This window comes from Xyrauchen texanus, chromosome 14 (genome assembly GCF_025860055.1).
Source record: "Xyrauchen texanus isolate HMW12.3.18 chromosome 14, RBS_HiC_50CHRs, whole genome shotgun sequence".
Lineage (NCBI taxonomy): Eukaryota > Metazoa > Chordata > Actinopteri > Cypriniformes > Catostomidae > Xyrauchen > Xyrauchen texanus.
The window spans coordinates 43,713,042-43,737,540 of NC_068289.1; the positions used below are offsets into that span (position 1 = coordinate 43,713,042).

The following is a 24,499-nucleotide window of genomic DNA, read 5'->3' on the forward strand; positions in this document are numbered from 1 at the left end:
ACTACTTATAAAAATTCTCCGGATGATCTTGGGATTAATGGAAAACATTAATGAGACAACATATAACCAAACATATAAAAAAACAAATCATAAAATTCCCAAAAAATTAGTCACAGGTTTGAAAGGCAATACATTTAATCATGCTGGATTTTATTACAAGGATTTAAAACCAATGTCTATTTTCACATGCATTTTTGGCTTTTTCCATTGCAGTTGTACAGAAAATTCAGTCCATGACCCATTCGCATGACAGAGGACACAAGGAGCATGCTGTGTTTAGAATTGTTTGAGAAATGTACGTTATTTAATACTGCCGCACCTCCTGACACACTGGACACGCAATGAATTACGGGGGAAAACAGGCATGTGAGACGTTGGCATGGCACATGGTGTTTGGATTTGCTCAAGAAATTCCCCGTCATTTGTTTGAGACTCTCCAAACGCGGAGACCGACTCTGACAGTTTTACACGGCACCAGATGGTGAGCAATCCTTCCCACTGTCCCTCTGGCTTCAGGCATGGCACAGCAATGAAACACTCACACATATACACACAAACACACACTCATACGTGAACACTTCCATCGCATTAGAACCACTCTGGCAAATCAATATGCCCGAAAACCACAGGGATTGGTTTCGCACTGTTTTCAAACTAGGCCAAACTTGAGCTACTGTAAAATTTACTGTACCACCGGAGGGCAGGCAGCAATCTATTTTGGAAACAAAACATAAAACTTGCAGGCTGTGTCTCAGAAAATCCATCCATGAGGCACCAGAATCACACACATTATGCTGTGTGATTGTGGAAAGCCTGTCTGTAGCAGTAGTTAACATGACATGCTAACTAAATAACGAAAATACATGAAAGCTATGTGGTAATACTGTGAGAGTTACTGAAGGTTAATATGTTAATAATATATCTTAAAGAGTAACCCATAAAAGCAAACACTGGGATGGAGGGCTGGAGCTGAACACTGTCAAACACATTAGGATCAATGCTAAAGCTTAATCAACTTCTATTTCGGTATTGAGCTGTTTAATTCAATGCATACAGGGGGAGAGCGAGAGAGAGAGAGAGAGAGATAGGAATATTATGTTAAAGGCTGAATGAAAAGTATGGCCAAGGAATGTTATGGCTGCCATTCATAATGACACCTTCCATGAATAGGGTACAGGGTTGTTTTTGTGTTTTGTTTTTTTTTACAACAAAGGGTCATTGACAGGAGATTCTTAACCTTTAGAAAATGCTGATGGTCCACCTCATGAGGTTAAAGTAAATATTATATGAGCTGCTTTAATTTCCATTCAATCCTGTTACCAAATATATATATAGTATGTCCATTCATTAATTCGTTGCTGTGTTGGGATTTTGAGGAAAGCTTTGTATGATTTTGTGAGGACATACATCTTAACTATATCAGTGTGTTACTGAACTATAATAAACTGCAAAAAAGTTATCAAGAAAAAGAAAGTGCGAACAAAACTGGCTCACTGTTTCTCCCAGATTTCAGTTGAGATATAATCAAAGCACAAATTCAACATTTTTAGCAAAATGATTGGTTGTTTTAGTGGAGTACCTGTGTTAGTTCAGCGTTAGATGTGTGTGCTTGTCATCTTGTCACACTGCATGTTCAAATCAAAGAGACACACTGAGGAAGAGCCGTGAAGTTCTCTTCAAAGGCTATATAATCGCTTTTTCAGGTTTTCTGATCGGACGGTTATTTCCTTTTAAATACACACACAACTTTTAACATTTGTTTACCTTTTTGTTGACTGGTGAGATGTGGTGCTTCGCTGCCATCCAGGATGCATCAGGATAGCATTTTAAACCTCAAATGTAATGTGGTTTTTGACTACATCTGTATGTGTTTTTGTGATCCAATCACAAAACATTTTGCACCCCGTTTACAACTATATTTAGCACTGACCATTTGTGATCGAATCATCCGAAACGTATCTTATTACCGGCTGTAAACAGGATCTAAAATGACTGCAGCCAGAGATAAGGAATGCTATAGAATAACTTCCGACGGAAGTCCCACCCACATTCGTTTCCCCAGTAAGACCCCCAGGAAAAAGGTGGATATACAGTATATATAACTATAAGACATCAGAATTGGTTACAGTGCTGCAAGTAACAGGGTTGTTTATTTAGCCTAAATGATGCCATCACTCAGAAGAGGCTTGCTAGTTTGGGACCAAATGTTGGTTTATAGTTAATGATAAATGTTTATTTCGATAATTTATTTCCTACTTCTCCAACCATCATGTTGTAGAAAGGAACCAAATGATGTTACTTCCTGGGTGTCTGAATTTTATGGAATGTTCCATTTTTATTAAGAGTGAAGAATCATGCGGTTACAGGGTTGTGCACAAAATGTGCGACACAATACACATTTGGTTATTAAAATTAGTTAATTAAAAATATTTGAACAGATTATGTCAAAATTATGACACAGTTGTAGGATTTTAATTGTTAGAAACTGCCTTTATTGCTTAAAAAAACCTACAACAATGTGTACCCTATTACAGGAAAGAGCCTTATTCCTGCTGAACAACCCTTTGCATATATTTGCTGTCGAAGTTAAACAAGCACACTAAACCTATGTACTACTTGGCATTCCTTGACAGGGCTCTTCATCCTACCCCATTCAACCCTTCCGTCAGGTAAAATCCCCCTCACCAACCCCCAACACCCCCGGGAAATCTGAAGCAGCAAAGTGAGGCAAAGCCCACTGGCACTGCAGGCAAACTTGTGTTTATTTATAGGCTCTTAACCCACTTTATATCACATTTGTCAATGTCAGCCCTATGTCCTAATCTAGCCCTCTGTCAGCACGTCATTAGTAAACGCTGATCCCCACTCTACACACACACACACACACGCACACACACGCACCATCTTTATTCTATCACATGGTTTAGAGGCAAAGAGAGATAGCAGAGGTGAACTGCTAACAACCAAGAAGAACATTTTATTGCTCAAAATGTTGGTTGTTCTGTTAGGAGAATAATTTAGCCCGCAAAAATGACAATTCACCATTATTTAAACACCCTCATGTTGTACCAAACCAGACTTTATTTCTTCCATTGAGCACAAATGGAGAGGTTAATCCTAATGTTAGGGATTAACATTGTCAGTCACCATTCGCTTTCATTGCATCTTTTTTTTTTCCATACAATGAATGTGAATGGTGAGTGAGGCTGTCAGTCCCTAACATGTTGCTAACATCTCCTTTTGTGCTCTACAAAGGAACGAAAGTCAAACAGGTTTGAAACATCATGTATTGAAATTTTTTCCTAGTCAATCCACTATTCCTTTGAAGTATCAACTTTGTCTGAGATGTTTCTCCTAAATGCCTTTGGAATAAAATGTATTCAAATGAGACAATTGTTGACCGAGTGAGAGTATCGAGCTATGCAATTAATGTGTTAGCATGGCTCAGATCATTCATGGTTTAGAAAAATTTGATGAGAAATATTTGAGTTCATATTGAAATCCCGGTCTCATTTAATTATAGACGGTTTCTTGGCAAATCTGAGCACAGTCTAAAACACTTTTGAGATCCTTCTGAAGCTCTACATAGAGGAGACACATTACTTGGGTCTTTTCACATTAGACAAATCTGAAAAGCTGGAGAATTTAGCAAGCATCTCACTTTGTTCTCCCTTTAATCTCATTAGCTGGGATTCCATCCACATATTTGTATGCACATTTTGGGATATCGTACAAAACAGCTGGATGGAAACACCAAGATGCGAATAAAGTCTCCAAAGTGCGCATAAAAACGTATACACTTGCTTGAGGTGGATAAATGTTTCATTCAATAAGAAGAAATGCGCATAAACTATGATGTAAACACGTTTTCTGAATAAACTACTACTGAATCTATTAGGAATATGAGATGCGTATCAAAAAAAGTCATGTGACTGAATAACTCATTCATAACTGGACTACCCAGTGGACCAATCATTGCATCTGAAATGTTCCTCTGGTCATCCTGAAATAACGGTGTCCTAAAAATCCAAAGCCTGCAAATAATTTGCAGAGTATTTAAGTTGAATACAAACTTGAACTTTGCCAAATAGCAGGTTTATTGAAACTTTTGACAAATATATTATAGAATAACATGGCAAAGCCATGAGGAAGGAGCAAAGCACACACATAGTGCTCCCAGAACTGTGTGATGCACTGTCGTTCCCAGATATGAGACACAATCTTCTAGAGTGTTTTGTCAACGTGCTCTAAACCGTATTTTTAGGAATAGGAGTCACAGTGGCTACCATTTCTACAGAAGTGACTATTTTCTTCTTTTGAACACATGGGATGGAAACGGAGCTTTATTCGCACATTGTTTTTGCAATATAATGTTTTTTTCGCATATATTAAATTCACAACTTGGATGGAAACATAGCTAATGACGTCTAGGAGAAATAAAGAAATAACTGAGATATTGAAGAGATGTCCTTTGTGATTTTTTCCCCTATGGGTAACGTCCTCCCTCCTTTGCATAAATACTCTCATATTTCTTGCCACTGAGAAACAGCTCCACTTTCTCCATCAACACATCAGAATTAATTTTTTTGGGCCAAAGAAAATCATTCCAGAATTTGGAAATCAAGTGTAAATCAATGTCAAGTTGCTTCTGTTTGTGCGTCTCTACTTGGTGTTGTTTTGTTTCTGGCGACAAGAGACTGAGTACCATTTTTATGGGGTCTCCATAAACAAAAGGGAGACTAAATGGATAATGGAAACGTCATCTCAACGAACAGCTGCGCACGCTGTATAAGAGACACCCTGAAATATCATTACTACCAGATTCAGTCACAAGAAGGAAAGGCACGGAGCCTAAATATAGGCAGAAAAAAAACAATTGCTCAAAGTTAAATTTAGTGCAAAGTTATCTGGATTTAAGAGCTGGGAGCTTAAACAACCTGTCCTTGACTTGTCTTTGCTGGCATGTGACTCGTTCCACACTGCTATTGACAATACAGATGATACTATTTGGAAAACACACACACACACACACACACACACACACACACACACACACACACACACACACACACACACACACACACACAATAACACACATGCACACTGCTCTTCCACTCGCTCTCTTCGTTTGCGACCCGGGCGTATCCTCTGATGCGAGGGTGCGTCTATTTCTGCTGGGTGGTCGGCGGCTCCAGCTCTGGACCACTGAAGTACTGGCTGCAGTTGGGGTCCCCCCTCACTTTAGGGGATGAGGCTATCTGTTTACCAGTGTAAGGGTTGACACACCAACACTCGCCCCTCTGTCCATGGGTGGACATGTGGCACTGGAACACAAGAGAAGGATTTCCTTTTTGATGCTATGTGTGAACAAAGTCATAAGATTAACAGTTTGAACATATACAAGGTCTGGACAGGTAAAATAAGAACAAAGTTCTGACGGAAATGACACAATTACTTAATGCAAACATTACGTAAACATGACTTTTTAGTTGCAGATAGCATCTCTGCCAAATGATGCTAGCAATAGCAGGTCAGGGTGTCTTTGGCAACTGCATAAATGTAAACATTAGTCAGAAAAAATAAAACAACAACATTACAGACTGTATATGTTCAGATACAAGTCGTACCTCGCCATGTTTTCAAACTAAACAATGTCGGTAATAGAATGTAAAAATGCTACAGGATAAAACATGAATTGGTTAATGGGTAGTTACCTTAAAAGGAATATTCCAGGTTCAATAAAAGTTAAGCTAAATCTATAGCATTTGTGGCATAATATTTATTGCCACAAAAGCTTTTCTTTAAAAAAAACAAAAATCAAAAGTATAACCACAAGACAAAAAATATGATCATTAAAATCACATAACATGATTTTAGTGTGATAAAATCACTTGCTAGCCTTTTCTGTGTGAAGTTATAGCTAATGTTACACCTTCACTGCCATTACGAAGAAATGTCAACAAACCCTTTCATTTTAAGTGCCTCACTGTAACCCCGATTTTTTGCTTGGACAAGGATGGACGAGTAGAAATGAATTTTTTTTAGTTATCACCATTATGCCACAAATGCTGTTGATTGAGCTTAACTTGTATTGAACCCGGAATATTCTTATAACATAGCAAAACATTTTTTTATAAAACAATATTAATATTTTTAACAAGACAATACTTGCAATTTTACAGTGAAATATTTTTTTCTATATGTAAAATGTATGATTTCACCATTTAAATAATGGTAAAAATAAATATGTTTCTTCTTATTTTTAATATAAGTTATGTACATTGGGGTGTTCAATGTTATATTTTATAATATACAGGAACAGTTATTTCCCTCAGGCTATCCATCTCATAAACAGTTAAAGCCGCCCCATTGAGCAATAATTATTTTTTGTGAAGAAAAAAATTAAATAATAATTATGTATATATAATATAAACAGAAGTGACTCGTAAAAAATACAGGCATCATAATTACATCCCGTAAAGCCAAAAATCTGGTCACTGTATTTTTTACTGTAAATGTCTGGCAACCATAGCTACCGGTATTTTACCGTAAATATAACATATATATATATATATATATTTATTATTATTATTATTATTATCATTTTTAGTTTACATTTCCAGCACAGCTGTTTAAAGGTAATTTCCAGCCAATTACATCAGAGTTTAACAGCATTTTGGTGCAGATGTGTGAATGGTAACAAAACTGAAAAAGTGTGGAATGTAAGAACTGCAGTTGTGGTACATTTACCATAAAAGGCAAACTGGCAATTTTACTGCAATTTAACAGGTTTCATGTGTATATTGGCCATATAGGCACATGTAGAACAATACATGTTTTAAAGTGTAACTACATGCTGTTCTGCAAAATTCTCACAATATTCACATCTACTGAGGATGATGTGCAGGTAGGTTTAGGGGTAGAGTTAGGGTTAGGGTTAACAGTGTAACTACAGATGTTAAAATCTAAGTACATCATGTACATAATAAGTACACTGTGTTAGATGCTTAAGTACATAGTAGTTAAAGATACCTAATATAAAGTGGGCCCAATGCTGCTGACTGTGTTACGTGAATAGTACACTGTATAGTTCATTAGTTTTTAGTATTTTTGCCAAAATATATGGCTCTGATTTAATTAAAAATATCATCAGATAGTTACATATTTAAAAAATATATTGCCTTCTTAATTAGCTTCAATGTACTTAGCTACTTTTTGTTCAAAGCGTACTACTACTTTTTCAAAAGAGTAATATGTCTGTTTAACTACTTAAGATAATGAGTAACTTGTAGCTTGGCAAGCTACAGTTTCAAAGTAGCTTCCCCAGTTTCGGCTCTTGGCCGAGGATAGCTGCCTCAAAACAGCCCTCCCGCATCATTGGGATGCCTCATTGACCCCTACTGAGCACTCCCAAAATGCAGTCATAATTGAACTGGACAATGCGCTGACGCGGAGACCCAAAATAGGCAAAAAACAGATTTTCAATTTTGTCCCCCAATGAGAAAGAACAAAAACTGACAGTTAGAGTAATTATAAGAGGAACACGATGATTACAACACAATTAAGTGTGCTGAGTTACAGTGTTTTAAGCCCTGGGAACAGGGTTTTTCAAAACAACATACTGTTTTTCTTCTCCAGGACAAATTTTCCCAGTTTTGCCTTGTCTCAGATGCCAAGATCTCAGGACACAGAAATGTTATTTCATTATTGTGAAACCTGGGGAAATCTTTATTTGTCAGAGGTTGCTCTTTTACTGCCAAGGAGAATTAATGGAGTTCTCAGTTTTGTTTATTTTAACGGTGATGTGTGTATTTATTCTGATGATAGAGGGTTTGTTAAAAAAAAAAAATCACACATTTTAGCTTATAATGTGTGCGTTCAATAGCATTTTGTTTTTTGCTTTGGAGACCCAAGAGGTAAGTATTGGCTGTTTAGTCATTCACCTGCTTCAGGTTGTACTGTCCCATCTTGTCACAGTTAGGAAACTTCAGGTCATAAAGATTCTCCAGTGGTCCCTTGTTGTCATGGAAACTCATTCTGGAGATCTCCTCTAAGACGCGATCCAGTTCTTGCTGACACTGGCTCTGGAAGACCACACACACGAACACACGCACACGCACACGAACAAGAGAGAGTTTGAATTGATGTGCATACCTGGTCTGTAAAAATGAATATTCCTTCCATTGTTTTACAAGATATCCTTTTTCAAGAGCACTTTGAATCCCTTAATCTGTGATATTGTTAACCTGATAATTATACAGGGTAAATATTGTATCCATAAATGTAAATGAAAAAAGAAAAAAGCATACGGTAGTAAATTGATACATTTATAATCTGTTTTACTCAATTTACAATCATTTTAAACAACATTTTACTTATTTATTCATAATTATCATGAATGCAGTTTAATGACCTCACATTAACTTAGAGACTACACAAATTATTTGTACTTTTAAAAATGCATTTGTCACACAGTGGAACAACTTGTACCAAAGGCTAAAAGATTATTAATAATGGCAAAAATAAATTATAAAAGAAATAAAAATATGACAAGCTAAAAGACTTGACAAATATACTTAATCAATCTTATAAAGTTTACATTACATTGATTTTAAAATCCTACTTTATGATTTTAAAGCCTTGAATGGACTGGCACTGGATTATCTCTCTGACCTTCTGAGAGCAAATACATCTGTTAGACGTCTAAGGTCATCTGATCAGAGATTATTGATGGTTCCTAGGTCTAGATTGAAGTCGGCTTTTGCCATTGCCTGCCCTAAACTGTGGAATAGTTTCCTAAAATCCCTTAGAGAATTTTTTAAGTTAAAAACTCCAAAGGTGTAAACTTATATATGTGCTTTGAAGTACCTCTTTATCTTACATTAAGGTTTGTACAACATAGCTGTATTGATGTATTTTGGAAATGTATTTATGTGATGTATTTTTGTGATATTTCTTTTATTATGTTTGTACAGCACAGTGGTCAACTATTGATGTTTTTATTGTGCTCCATAAATAAATTGATGAACATTAAATCTTAATTAAAAAACTACATGGACATTAGGCATGTAACGATACACACATTTTAAGATACGATGCAGAAGCCTCACGAAACGATACAACATATCGTTTCGTGATTAGACGAGAGACGTTCCATGAGCACTGATGGTCTCACACCATCAGCACAACGACGCTTCACTATGTGTGTCTCACTCCGCTTGTGTTCTTGTCATTCTAAACTAAAGTTTAAGGGCAGTGCAGATGTGTTAAGTGCTATGGTTTGTCTTTTGTTTTTGACATTACATAAGTTAGCCAGCAGGTGGTGGCAAAAGATAATTTATATGTGTTATATGAGCCAGTTAGTTGACGTGAAGTAAATCCGAGTAAGCCAGTGTTTATAAAACAGCTCTTCTTGATTTCTTGTCTAAACTACACTACTACAGCTAGGAAATAGATTTAAACGAACAACTTCAGCATTACGGCTCATCACAGCTGTGTGACACAACAGACTGATTAACTACACAATGGGTGCAGTTTAAAATGGCGGAGGACATTGTGGTTTCTATAGTGATCGACCTTTGCGCACTGGCTACCGTGAAATAGGGAGAAATACAACCGCTTGGACGGCTACTTTTCCACTGAGAAAGCTGACCTTCAGCAAGCTGACAGCATCTCTGTTTAGGTGTGGCAACAGGTGATCGCACACACTCCGTCTCTCTCTCTCTCACAATCTTTCGTACTAAGTTTTTCCTTTTTTTTACTTGTGCATTGAACTGTTGTATACAAGCAATATCACACTCGCAATCGTGCTATATGGCCCTAAATCAGCACTGCTGCGATTACCTACGGCACTCAGCCTGTGGCCACATGCCTGCGGCCGAATCACAGCAGTGCTGTAGGGCCATATTGCACTCTTGCTCATGTGATATTGCTTAAATACGATCATTAAAAAAACAATTTAAAACGCAGGCCACAAATTTTTCCCCTTTAACTTATTCAAGTATTCAAGTATTCAACATAAATGTATATTAAATCTTAAGGTGACACAACAGTGTCTGACATTGGCAACATAATGCAGAGCTCTATAATAAAGTAACTTAAACAGCAGCACTTCATTTATCAGCAGATTGTTTTGAGAAAAATTCACAAAACAATCAATTTATCTATCATATTAATTTGACAATTCATTTTTTTTTAATTTGGCACTTTTCACAATGCACATAGTTTCAAAGCAGCTTTGAGGAAATCGTGCCTTAAAGGGTTAGTTCACCCAAAAATTATCCCATAATTATCCCACGCACTGTTGCAACAGATCTCGCTCAGTGGAGAGTGGAGGCTCCACCCCCAGTTGGTCCAGCTGATTTGGGGCTGGTTCGGCATGGCACAGATAAATCTCTTTGCCTCCCAAGACAATTCCCACTGCCCACTCTGGTACTCCCTAACAGAGGCCCCACTTGGGACAGACACGCTGGCACACAGCTGGCCCCGGGGGCTGCGCAAGTACACATTTCCCCCAGTGAGCCTTCTTGCACTGGTGCTGTGAAAAGTCAGGGAGGATGAGGAACAAGTCACCTTTAGTGGCTCCTTACTGGCCCACTCAGACTTGGTTCTCGGATCTCACGCTCCTCGCGACAGCACCTGCCTGATCTTCTACCTGCGGTCGTAGATAAGCCAGAGCTCCCTCTATCAGGCAGCTTTATGCCCTAAAGTGGCGCTTGTTGGCAAATTGGTGTTGGGCTTCATGCCTAAGGTTCCTATGACCCCCTTCAGGGACCAGGTCATGAACCTGCAAGCACTGCCTCCGGAAGAGACAGACCCAGCCTTTTTGTTGCGGTGTCCGGTACGTGCTTTGCGTATCTATTTGGACCACATGCAGAGCTTTAAATGTTCTGAGCAGCTCTTTGTCTGCTTCGGTGGATGGCGGAAAGGGAACGGCATCGCCAAACAGAGGTTAGCTCACTGGGTCGTTGGCGCTATCTCCCTGGCCTACCAGACCCAGGCCGTGCCCGCCCCCTTGTGGGTTCGAGCACACTTGACGAGAAGTGTGGCATCCTCGTGGGCACTGGCCAACGGCACCTCCCTAGCAGACATCTGCAGAGCAGCGGGCTGGGCAACACCCAATACCTTTGCGAGATTCTACATTCTCATGGTTGAGTCAGTTTCGTCCAGTGTTTTTTCAGGTTCGAGCCGGTAGAACTCTGTAATACGGAACAGCCGACCACTTGCACCTAGTGCCCTTCATAAAAAAGTGATCCAGTGCGCTCTCTCTCCCAGGTTTGCCACTAAGCTCTCGCTTCCTGGATGTTCTTCATCCCTAGCCTTCTGGTCTGCGAATTCAGCTGAGGAATTTGCGGCCAGACCCACTATAAGCCTCAAGTGCTCTGTACTGAGGTAGGGCTCCACAGGCCTAATTCCCTCTTCAGGCAACTCCCTGTGATATAGTTTCCCCTGTCGGCAGACCCGCTTCTCCCTTGGGCAGTCTCTCTTCCCCCGGTCGCTGTTTTTGTAGAGATCCTCCCTCACCAGGTAGGACCTACCACCGCGCCACTTCCACGTGTGGCTTGACAACACATGTGATATATTGGCCACATTTTACCTCCCCCCAGTCTGGGCAGGATGTGGTCTCCTCCTGAAAGAATAGGAATGGAAAACATTGCCGTCCCCGACGCATTTCATAGCTTTAAGATAGCCCCATCCGCTTTTTGCTCTATGATGAGAAACATATAGAGAGAAAAGATGATGCTGGTCGGAATGCTCCCATGATAGTCATGTTGCCTGTTTCCCCCCTTAGGGGTGCTGGGAACCTAAGGTCTGTATATGACACCTTTTTCTGGGGGCGTTGGGGAGGGTTACGTGCGGCCAATACCGCACGTAACCCTCCCCAATTTGTTGTAATTTGTTTTTAGCACGCAGTAGCTAGCTTGCTTGTCAGCAGTTCATGTAACACGGTCTAGTGCATGCCGTTTTTAAATGGGATCCCTTGTGTCACTACATTCGACACAACATTTAGTGAGTGACAGAAGGGGAATGTCATGGTTACTGTTGTTTCCCTGATGAAGGGAACAAGACGTTGTGTCCCCCTTGCCACGAAACTAGACCTACCACTGTAAACGGCTGTACCTTATTCTCGGCTACTCAGTGCAAAAAAACCTGACTGATTGAGGAACACCCGCTTCCCATTATCCCCGTATGTCTGGGGACGGGACATGCAAATTCTGTCTGCCAATTTCTTATTGGCCTTTTCTCAAGTTCAGAGGTACGTGAGGCTCTCAAGAAAGACCCAATGTGTCACTACATTTGACACACCGTCTCGTTCCCTCCATCTACTATAATCAGTGGCTTCCGATAATGGCCATCTGTGCGTTCACAAGAGAGTCGAGTTCCGGCGTATGTCGTAGGTGTAGAGTATGCTCCAGTGAGAAATGACTAATGCGGAAGCACAGATGATAGAGCAAAATAAAACGCCGGTCACGAATTAGAAGACAACAAGAGGATTTTTTTTGTCTGAGGATTTTGATATAAGGGAAGAGGAGATTGAGTTTTTTTGCATCGTATCGTACCATCGATGCAATATGATTTTTTTACACTCCTAATGGACATTATGGACAGTAGTATATCAATTACCCAGATTCTCTTTAATTTTTTGTGATTCTGTTAAAACTTTTCCCAGTTTTATGTCTGTTCATAAACAAAGTAGAAGGAACAAAGCTTTATGGTCATCTATGACAGAACATCTATTATTTTAGTGAGTCTCCAATCATATCCTATCTTCAGGTATATTTACTTTTTGTCTTTATGCTTTAGTTTTCTATCACATTTAGTCTTTTTTTTTGTGTGTGTGTGGATGCGTTTTGCAATGTTGGAATGTTCCCTGCTTTTTATTGTAAATGTGCATTACCAAAAAAATAAATCAAGAACGAGAATGAGATAAACGCCAGGCTGGCTGGCGGCTTCATGAAAACATTTGCACGGCTGATATTAATCTCACACTAAAGCTAATTTTCTAGCTCAGTTCTACCTTCCTACCTCCACAAGGACAAATATCAGCATCAAAGCCCATTCCTGTCTCCCTTTTCTTCTCTTTTTCACTATATCTCTCTCATGATGGCTGCTCCCCGCTTGGCCCGGGATGAGAGGGCACTGGGGAAATAGGGCCTGCCAGGGATCTTATCCGAAACATGTGGATGAAAAATGCTCCGTCACAAAGCAATGAACAGCCCCCTGCTGCCATCGGGCATGCGGTCACCCTGACATTCTCCTTCATTGTCTACTTTTCATGGGAAACGTGACGTTATGCAACTGATTTATGACTGCCACAAGTCTTTTATTTAGTTTGGCTTTTTATTAACCTACTATGATCTTTGGTTGGAATCTTTACTGCATTATCTTTTTATTTATTACCTTGTCATTTTTTTTAGTAGGCCTATTTTCAAACCATTTGTTTTATCATTTAGCTGTTTTATATGTAGTTAATTTTAGGGCTGGGTGATATATTGCATGTTCTCAATATTATATAGAAATACAGATTAAATTAATTTTTTTTATTATTCTGCACAATGTATTTATTTTCTTGCGACACGCAGGTACAAAACAAATTGCCGATTGGCGAATTAGATTCAATCAGTTCAAACTGTACATTGCAATAAATCGATTCACGACTCTGATTTGATGATTAGTTTGCAGCATTACTCAAATGTTCATGGAACATCCATTTTTAATGTATTCAAAAGTGATAGTAAAATATATGTAGGTAAATATTGCTGTTTTTCTACAATGTATTGGTTCATATATATGAAAGTCATGAAATATTCTTCCTTGTGTTCATTTTGTGAGAAACATACCTTGATTAATTTCTGTATTTACCTTATTGCATTAAAAACTTTGAATCTACTTGGCCCTTTAAGGCCATTTCAGAGCAAACACAATATCTAAAAATATTAAATATTATAAATATGCTGAAAATATTGAGACACAATGCCCAGCCTTACTTTCAGGCTCGGAAAACCAGACCCTTGTGTGCTTCACAGTACTGCTATTGTTGTCTCTGCTGTTGTTTGTTACGTAGTGGCCATAGAATAAGTGAAATGAGCAGGAAAATCTGAGCGGCTATAGGTTTGTTTCCCAGATCAATGTGCAAATAGCATGTTTTAATGGCGAGGATATGCTAATATGAGAACAAAGCTAGTGACCTTAAATCTGCATGAAATATTGTTTTGACAAATTGCTGGGAAAAATAAGCAAAAGTGCTCTACATCTCTGCTAGTAAGAAAACTACCAGACCCACTCTTAAAAAGAAACTCAATTTGCCAAGTATAGTTAATTAGCAAGACAATTTGTCTATTGGCTCAGAACGGCAGATGATGCCTGATAGAGAATGCTGATTGGGGTGAGGTCTTGTTACAGTGGTCATTTGGCCATGGATTTGAGGATCCAGGTAAAGCATGGTATGTGTCCAAGAAAAGTTAATTAACTCGCGGTGGGTTTGTGCGATGGCCAAATTCGACAAGCGCTTTCTCGTTCCATGTTTCAACAGTAGAGAGCAGCTGTTTTTCTTCCATGACAATCCAAATACGACTGACTGCTCATTGTTAATTATGTAACTAAAGAAGTTATCAGTTGTTTTTAAATGAAAACTTTTAAAAAATAAAAAAAGCCTTAAAATGAACAACACCCAGAAAAACGCTGGCAGAAGTTTTGTAAGACTCCAATCATGAAAATAACATACCAAAGTGATAAATTATACACTGACAAACAACCTCAGACCACAGAATTACAGCAATAACAAATAAAGTGGTTGTACAAAGAACATACTCTAATTATAAACCCCAGAAGACTGTGTTAGGTTTATCTGATATGGAAAAGAGATTATATAAGCTGTACACCGTTGAACTAGGGGTTCACATGCCTCAGGTACTGTTAACCCAAAAATTAAAAATCTGTAATCATTTCTATATAATGAAAGTGAATGTGACTGAGGCTAATATTATACCTAACATCTTTAATGTCTCAGTTGGACAGAAAGCCATAAAGGTTCGGAACACCACAAGGATGAGTCAATTATGACATAATTCTCATTTTTGGGTGAACTCTCACTTTAAACGGGTTCCAGGGGGTACTAGTGAAGATTTTGATTTTGCTTTGCTGTGAGTGTCTGTGCTATGTGTATGTGGTGTGTAAGTCTGATAACCAGAAGAGGGCACTACTGTACTGAACACCATGACAACCAAGGTAAATACAGGTCTTTTAAAGGTCTGTCTTTCTTTGTGACACTCTAAAGGCTCGTGTCAGTGTTCCCCAAAGCATTGAACTCTACAGAGGGAGGTTTCAGTTACAGTGTTTCTCCGGTTAAGCGTTATAATACAGTGCTCAAAGTTCAAACTTCAAAGTCAAACTTGGGCAATGTTTGCCACTGACCTTTCAAGCCAGCACAGTCAATGTTTACCGAACAATTTGTATCACATCCAACTCCAACTCTTCACCTGAGTGTGATTTGGCCTGACTAATTATCTTCTTCAAAATACATACAGTTGAAGTCAGAAGTTTGCATACACGTCGTTTAGGACATCATCTTTGTGCATGTCACAGGCAAATTTTCCAACAATTGTTTACAGACAGATTGTTTCACTTTTAATGTACTATATCACAATTCCCATGGGTCAAAAGTGTACTTACACTAATTTAACTGTGCCTTCAAGCAGCTTGGAAAATTTTCAGAAAATGATGTCAAGACTTTAGAGAATTAGCTTATGATAGGAGGTGTACTGAATTGGAGGTGTACCTGTGGAAGTATTTTAAGGCCTACCTTCAAACTTAGTGCCTCTTTGCTTGACATCATGGGAAAATCAAAAGAAATCAGCCAAGACCTCAGAAATGTTTTGGACCTCCACAAGTCTGGTTCATCCTTGGGAGCAATTTCCAAATGCCTGAAGGTACAATGTTCGTCTGTATAAACAATAGTATGCAAGCATAAACACCATGGGACCATGCAGCCATCATACCACTCAGGAAGGAGACACATTCTGTCTACTCGAGAGGAATGTAGTTTGTTGGGAAAAGAGCAAATCAATCCAAAAACAACAGCAAAGGACCTTGTGAAGATGCTGGAGGAAACAGGTAGACAAGTATCTATATCCACAGTAAAACGAGTCCTATATCGACATAAACTGAAAGGCTACTCAGCAAGGAAGAAGCCACTGCTCCAAAAACTGCCATAAAAAAGCCAGACTACAGTTTGCATGTGCACATGGGGACAAAGATTTTTGGGAGAAATTTCCTCTGGTCTGAAGAAACAAAATGTTTACTTTTTGGCCATAATGACCATTGTTATGTTTGGAGGAAAAAGGGTGAGGCTTGCAACACCAAGAACACTATCCCAACCGTGAAGCATGGGGGTGGCAGCATTATGTCATGGGGGTGCTTTGCTGCATGAGAGACTGGTGCACTTCACAAAATAGATGGCATCATGAGGAAGGAAAATTATGTGGATATATTGAAGAAACATCAAGACATCAGCCATTAAGTTAAAGATTGGTCACAAATACGTCTTCCAAATGGACAATGACCTCAAGCATACCCCTAAAGTTGTGGCAAAATGGCTTAAGGATAACAAAGTCAAGATATTGGAGTGTCCATCACAAAGCCCTGACCTCAATCTGATAGAAAATTTGTGGGCAGAACTGAAAAGGCATGTGCAAGCAAGAAGAACTAATGACTTTTAGCAACTAATAACACATAGACTTGGTGACCGCTGTCAATGTGAACACATCTTATTCTGCAACACTTTTATCTGGACGTCAAAGTAGCACATGACACTTACATTGAGCAGCCCTGACTCAATTCACGAGAAAGGACATCAAGCTAAATTTGACTGCTGTTAAAACAAGAGAGCAGAAACTGAATTCTTCTCAGAGGGCACTCACCTGTCTGGGATAAGGCGTTTTTGGGTCTTCATGAGGGCTGAACATCTTGGTCCTCTGCTTGTTTAGATGCTGCTTCACAGCTATTTCCTTTATGTGCTGGTAGTTGTTTTCTTTGCCTGGCTTCTTCTGAGGAGGAGAACGTGTGCCATTGACCTCTCCTGAAGGATGGATATACAAGATTGGGAAAAATTAAGGATCTAAGATTCCATGAGTTGTGCAGGATGTTCAGTTGGTATGAAAAAAAGAGGAATACACTGAATTACAATTCAAAGAAATTCAACACAATCATTAAATTAATTTAATGAAATCCCACATGGAGTTTAATGTGCAACCAAACTATCAATAACAACCAGAATTTTTTTTTTTTTGACGTATAAAAAGGGAATTTTATCTAGAAACAAGCCATAAAAACAACATCTTTAAATGATAATTAAAACTTTAAACCATTTTGTAGGGACGGATCAATCCGATACCTAGATCGGTATCTGCTCCGATACTGACGTTTTTAGACATATCGGGTATTGGTCCAACAAGCCCGATCAAAATCCGATACTGTGTGTTAGTCATGTTCGTTACAGTGAAGCTCCAAAAATGATATAAATGAACCATAAAAACACCATAAAAGAGTTCATATGACTCATGCATTTTATTCAAAGCCAATTGAAGACGTGCGATAGCTCTGTGAATCACAAAAGGCTGTGTTTAATAACTAAATATATAAAATGCCCATGCAGCACCAGTGCGTAAGTGAATGGACCTGAACACACACTCATTTTTAGCCTTCACGTGGTTCACAACATTTGAGGGCTACTCACGAACAACATCAAAGATATACTGTAGATGCTCAATAGTTCGGTTCACTTATAATATGCATTTAGAATGGCACCGGATATGCATTTTTACCAGAATTAGAATAAGGAGCGAAATAAACTACTGTGAACTTGTCTACAAACAGACACAAACAGGACTTCCTGAAGAGTTCAGAACGTCAATATAAAAGCCACAGGATATAAAAGTTAAAGGTGGATGATTGAGAGATATTACTGTTGTACTTAAAAAAGTCAATAATACACTAGTATTACAACACTATCGGTATCGGCAGATACTGAGATTTCAGATACCGGCATCAGATCAGATGAAAAAATAAGTGGTCTCGGTGCATCCCTACCATTTTGATAGTGGCGCGAACCCTGTACTTTATTAAATTCAAGTTACAATTACAATTTTGCATCCTGTTTGCCACCTCAATTCAAATAAAAATTAAGGAAATGGCTTGTAAAAAGCATTTTCAATTAAATTATGAATGGCTTACACAATAATTCTGAATAGTTGCACAAGAATTATACAGTTCAAATGGAAATTCACAGGAATTTAGATTATTGCTCTGATGCTCTCAGTTCAAAGACCACAACCAATCAGATTTTTTTAAATGACAACAAACCCAGGATCAGTGTTCTGGCAGTGCCTCAAAGCTAGGCTGAGAGAAAGTTGAAAGCAGTGATTAATTACAGCTCTTGATTCAGATAGTCTGTGAAGAGATACGTGCCTTCTAAGTCAAAACATGCCTGGCAAATCAAAGGTAAACTACAAAGAGACTTTTAACAATCTTATTTAAGTAAATCACAAAAAGCATGGCAGAATTCACAATGGTTCATGTCAAAAGCAGTCATGAATATCAAAGACACTGTAAACAAAATTTATTCCAAAATGTATGTTGTTGAAAAGGAGCTTGTATTCATGGCATTAGCTGGTTGCGTGTCATGATAAAGGTAAGAAATTAGAGGTAGACCAATATATATATATTTTTTTTCAATTAACATTTTTTTATTGATTCATAGACATATTACAAAGAAAAAAACACAACAAATACACATTGACCCCTGACCCCCAACGAACACCCCTGTGGTCACAAATAAGAATACACACACAAAAATTATATATATCTTTTTCATAAAAATTCTCTATCAGTCGACCTCTAAAATAAATGTTATTTTTCAGGTTGTCAAGCTGAAAAAAGCAGCTTCATCATAAAACATATTCCATGTAGGGCTAGGTATTAATACAGATTTTGATTCACAAATTCTCTATTAAATTCCAAATTCTAATCTATTCGACATCGATTCGTATTGGTATATTTCAGTTATAATGTCCATTTTGCTTACATATGAAAGAATGATCATCTTTATTTGTCAACTGGAATCATGTGGAATATTTTGATGCACCCTAAATATGCATTTTGGACCGTCAAAAAATGGAGTACATTCACTTGCACTGTGTAAAGGAGGAGTCCTGATATGATATCCTAAAAATCTTAAATTCTGTTTTGATGATGAAAGAAACTCTTGGATGGCCTGAGGGTGAGTAAATTATCAGCACATTTTCATTTCTGGGTGAACTATCCCTTTAAGAAAACCTGCAGTCCCTTAGAGAGTTTCTGTAAAGTAGCGCAAATTATCGAGAGGACTCGAATGGCTTATTTACCTCATCTTTGCTATTTGTGATAAGAATTAAATGTTCATATTTTGTTGTTTTTGATTAACAATTGACTGTAAAGAATAAAGGATTTTAAGTGACATAATTCAATGACAAATGGACTGTGTGGATTTCGTCTTTAGACACACATTACACAGAATGTGTCAAACCAAACTTTACCTCTCAAGAAGGTGTGAAAGAATGCTGAACTTATTTGCCAATATATATTTACGAGCCAGTGGCTAATCATAGACATTTTTAGGCACATAGCATGAAATTGGGTCTCATATTCGAGTGATTTACTCACCTTGTAGAAAGTTGAGCATAAAGTAAAAGATCTATTTTGGGATTTAAGAATCAATATCGAGATTGTTCATCTATCAAATGAAGATTGCGATCCATCGGAAAATCTATATTTATACCCAGTCCTGAATCTGTCTTCAGAAGACATAGGATATCTTAGGAACAGAAATAAAAGTAAATCATTGTTCACTCATTATCTTTCCCTCCGCTGAAGCACTGAATTGTCATTTTGCATATATTGACTGCCTTCAGAAGACTTGCCAGTAGTCATATGGACTACTTTTTGGCTTTTAAAATGTTTTCATCCACTTTGGACCACCTCGTCAATTTCGAAAAAAGTTGGGTGAAGATCTCCTTTTCTATTTCAAAGCAAAAATAACAGCATATGGGTTTGGAACTACATGAGGGTGAGTTAATGATAAGACTTTTTAATTTTGGTACTGAACCATTCCTTTAAGTAAAATCATCCAGCCCCCTTGAATTGCAGGAAGTATCAAAGCACGAACCTCTACGCATCTGTTCTGGAATGTACCAGCAGATATGTAATTTGTCTTCCAGGGGCACATAGTTACATGTCTCTTTTGGTAATGTCACTTTCACAGAGCGGGTCACTCGGAATCTAGATGCCCCTTTGAAACCCTTGATCGTGTTAAGGTCAGTGATCTCACCACTGTCTGTTCTGTGTCTGGCCCACTAATACTAAAAAGCACTGTTCTGAGAACAGATCCCTCAGGCCACATGCCCAGACCCGGTTCTCAAATTAATGATGTCAGAGTTGGGTGAGCAGGGTAGGCCAGGGATCTGAAACAGTGGGGATATGATTGCTCTGAGCATTGTCCAGCCTTGAATAATGGGGTTTAACATTTCAAGCCCAATTTTGAAGAGCGGACCTAAGAATAGTGTCTGAAATGGCGGCCAACTTTGCCAGAGTTTGCCTTATTGAAAAAATTAATGGCGGGTGTGCTTCACAGCAGACACCTGCCATTACGTATCCTCGCAAGCATCCCTGTTCCACACTCTCATCTCTGGGCCTACAACAGCAACACTTCCCACTCACAGTTCCTCTCGCTTTCCAAAGGCTTAGTGTGTGGGCTGTGTGGTTGGAGAGTAGAGAGGAACTCTTTTCAGGGCTTGAGTCGGTTTCTGTGTTGCTTCTCTCGGGGAAGCATGACATGCTGTTAAAAAGTCAAGTTCCACTTTTAAAGCCACATACTAACTACTGAGCTACCTATGTGGGTAGCCTTTTTAGACATCAAAAAATTCCAAATGGTAGGAAAGGTATTTAAGATAGACATTTTTGGCCAAATTATAATGCATGTATCCTTCACGGTAATTACTTGAAGCTGAAGTAAAATTATTTTTTCAATGTTAAAATATGCTCTCCTATACCAGTTTCATATGTAGAGACAACTATATGCAAGTAATTCGTAGGTTGACACCAGACACAACAACACTGGCTTAACCAATGGGGTATTTGGGAAAGCAGTTTGAAAACAATCTTCATTTTTCCAATTGTATTTGTTAAAGCTCATTTCTGCAGCTATAGCGCTAATGCATTGTGACAAGCTCAGTGAAATAATCCATCCAAGATGGCGGACGACGCAAGATAAATGTTGCTGCCTATGTAAAGTGTTCCAAACTGGTCACTTATGTGGTTCCAATTCTGTTAGGATGCATCCTTATGGCCTATTCTTACACTAAAAAGCTCTGCCCGGTTCAGAGCATCTCTTTCTCAACATTAAGTTAGACTCTGTCTCAATGACAGCGCGCCTCACAAGCGAGCGCACACAGTCCGTGCTGAACTGCCTGAAGTCATTCAGGCTGAGGACAGCGGTTCCACTGAAACACTTTCAGAGGCTCCATATGGCTTCCTTGGCGGCCGTCACGCTGCTCAGGTTAATACATACGAGACCGCTTCAGCACTGGCTTCAGACTTGAGTCCAGAGATGGGCATGGTGCCACGGCACACATCGCATAGCCATCAAGCCGCTCTGCTGCCACTTATTCAGTCCTTGGACAGACCTCATGTTTTTGCGAGTAGGAGTTCCCCTACAGCAGGTGTCCAGTTGCGTCGTGTTCACCACAGATGCCTCCAAATTGGGCTGGGGCACTGTGTGCAACAGGCACGCAGCTCCCTCTACGAGGTAGCTTTATGCCCAGAAGTGGTGCTTGTTTGTGAATTGGTGTTCTTACTGAGCCGAAGACCCCCAGAGATGCACAGTCAGGTCAGTGCTTTCCTTCCTGTAGGAGTGGTGGCTGTCCCCCTCCAACTTGTAGGTATGCGTTGCCCCTATAGCAGCACACCATGACGCAGTGGACGGTCCCTAGGGAAGCACGACCTGATCATCAGGTTCCTCAGAGGTGCTTGGAGGCTGAATCCTCCCAGGCCACACCTCTTCCCTAATGGGATCTCACCACGGTCCTCCTGGGCCTTCTGGGAGCCCCCTTTGAGCCGTTAGAGTCAGTCGAGCTAAAAGCCCTGTCCTTGAAGGTGGCCCTCCTGATTGCGCTCACCTCCATCAAGAGGGTTGGGGACCTGCAAGTGTTTTCTGTTAGTGACACTTGCGCTTTTACCCCCAGTCGAGTTCACAAAGTCGTGGACCCTGGATGTCCTTCCTCCCTAACCCTGTGGCTCGCAAATTCGGTGGAGGAGTTCACAGCTAGACCCACTATGGGTACTAACATGCCCTGTACTGTGATAGGTGCTAAACAGGTGCAGATTACTCAGGTAACACCCTGTGATGTATTTTCCGCGGTACGGTCTCCCTGTCGGCTGACCCGCGTCTCTCTTAGGCAGAGCCCTCTCTGCCTGGCCGACGTGTTTGTAGAGCTCCTCCCCTTTGAGGCAGGACCTACCACCGTGCCCCTTCCATGTGAGGCTGGTGAGCCCAAGTGTCGTACTGCCACATGATGACCTTCCCTTTTGGGCAGGATGTGTTCTCCGCAAGGTCTTTTCCCCCTCGAAAGAATAGTAACAGAAAAGAACACTTTCCCTGATGCGTATAATAATAGATGGCCCCAGCTGGATCTAATACTCTGAGGAGAGAAAACATAGAGAGAGAAAAGGCAGCGGCTTGCACGGCCTGCTCCCATGCTAGCTACGTCGCTCAGGGATGTGGGGAACTACATGATGTCTTTTTGGGGCATTGGGAGAGGTAACCAAGTAACCAAAACGTTTTCAGCCAAAATAAATGCTTGATTGTTTAGAACTCTCTGGATAGCTTAGAAATGCCCTGTGCAAGTTAAGATTTCATTACAGAAATAGATTACTTTATAATAATAATAAAAATATATGATATTACAATAATTATAATTTTCAAGTTGACGGTGTTCCAAAATATAATTATGAAAAGTTGGCTGAGAACCTGGCTGTTAAAAAGGTTCTTTTTAAGAGAACTCAACTGTGAACCCTTATAGATTCTTTTCATTGGCAGTATAGAGCATGGCAAAACATTACCTAATTTAGGTCAAAAGATTAAATTATTGTTAGTTTTGTTTGCTTTACAAAATATCACAACATTCGCAAAATTTTTCAAAATAAACCGGAATATGACTTTTTGTCCAATCCGTGCAGCCCTAATTTATGCATACATTTCTAATGAGCTGAAATTAAATGCTGAGGTACAAATGCAGGATTATAATTGGCTAATGTGATCATATGTTTGGAAAATACAGTTTAGAAATATTTACAAAAATACACTGCAATTATATTTGCACAGCTCGTCACGCAATGAAGCTCTTGTAACAAGGAAGCTCTTGTCGGTTTGTGGACAAACTGAGGTCTGTCTGGTTTCCCTATTGAAAAGTCCTACGTTGCTGTTCACCTGCTGTGTTTTGGATGCTGGTGTCCCTACCTGGCTTCTAAACTAGCTTAAAAGCTAGACCTCCCCTTGATCAAGAAAGACAATGTTGATTGACCAACTTTTTTTAAAGGTGTAAAACAAGGCTATCCTTTTCCACCATCTAGACCAACATCAAACCAGCTTGGAAATTCATTAAGCAGGGTTACTCAAATACACCTCTCTCAGGACCAGTGCATGCTGGGAAACCAACGCAAAGACACTGACATTGACTTAAACCTGTCCACAGTTTACCCTTCTGGTTAAACGTTTACAGAGAATGCTCCTTCAACCCTCACGACTATGAAGAGGGAGTTAAACAGCCATGTTGTTTTACCAAATATGCTGCAGAGAGCACCCTGGCGCATAGAATGTGTCAGTTTAAAAAGTAAGCAAGAAAAATATCAACAGCTGCAATGCCAGAGAATCCGGCTTGTATATGGCACTCTTTCTCTGTTACATAACCATGTGGCCTTTTGTGAAGGTCGTAGCTTCAAAGACTATACCACGGAAGCACAAAATAACACCGTAGAATGTAATTTATTTTCCTTTCTTTGGATAACTACACGACTCACAGGAAAACCATGCCACTGTCCAACAAAACAGGACCAGGTGCGAGAGAGTTTATGAATGTTAACTGTTGGTTTTGGTGTGTGCCGAATAGCTTCCCTTGGAGGTTTCGGACATCCACTTTCATACAGAGTGCCTTTGGTCTGGCACACAAGTATGATCACTGCCGAGTTACAACAGTTTAGAAACCATATAGAAGCACAGATAGGCCAAAGATGGCCCTCTAAATTACCTATGATTTGAGTGTGGATAAGATCTCAGGAAAAATATTTGTTACTTTCCATTTCCATATAATTACGTTACATGTGCCATGGTAAATAACCCTCTATCGTTTCAAATGCCTAACCTCCCTTTGCTAAAGGTAAAATGGCCTCTGGCTTCTCAGAGTTTAACAAG

The 24,499-nt window shown here is 39.3% G+C and overlaps 1 protein-coding gene across 1 annotated transcript in view; it reads right to left on the minus strand.

Annotated features, from left to right (window-relative positions):
* LOC127654722 (insulin-like growth factor-binding protein 2-B) overlaps positions 1 to 24,499 on the minus strand; it is a 39,209-nt gene continuing 14,710 nt past the window's right edge. The window contains exons 2-4 of the mRNA XM_052142020.1: positions 16,920 to 17,077; positions 7,944 to 8,084; positions 1 to 5,324 (exon numbers count right to left, since the gene is read on the minus strand). Of these exons, the coding sequence (XP_051997980.1) occupies positions 5,166 to 5,324; positions 7,944 to 8,084; positions 16,920 to 17,077 (458 nt within the window). The 3' untranslated portion in view covers positions 1 to 5,165. The remainder of the gene's footprint in view (positions 5,325 to 7,943; positions 8,085 to 16,919; positions 17,078 to 24,499) is intronic.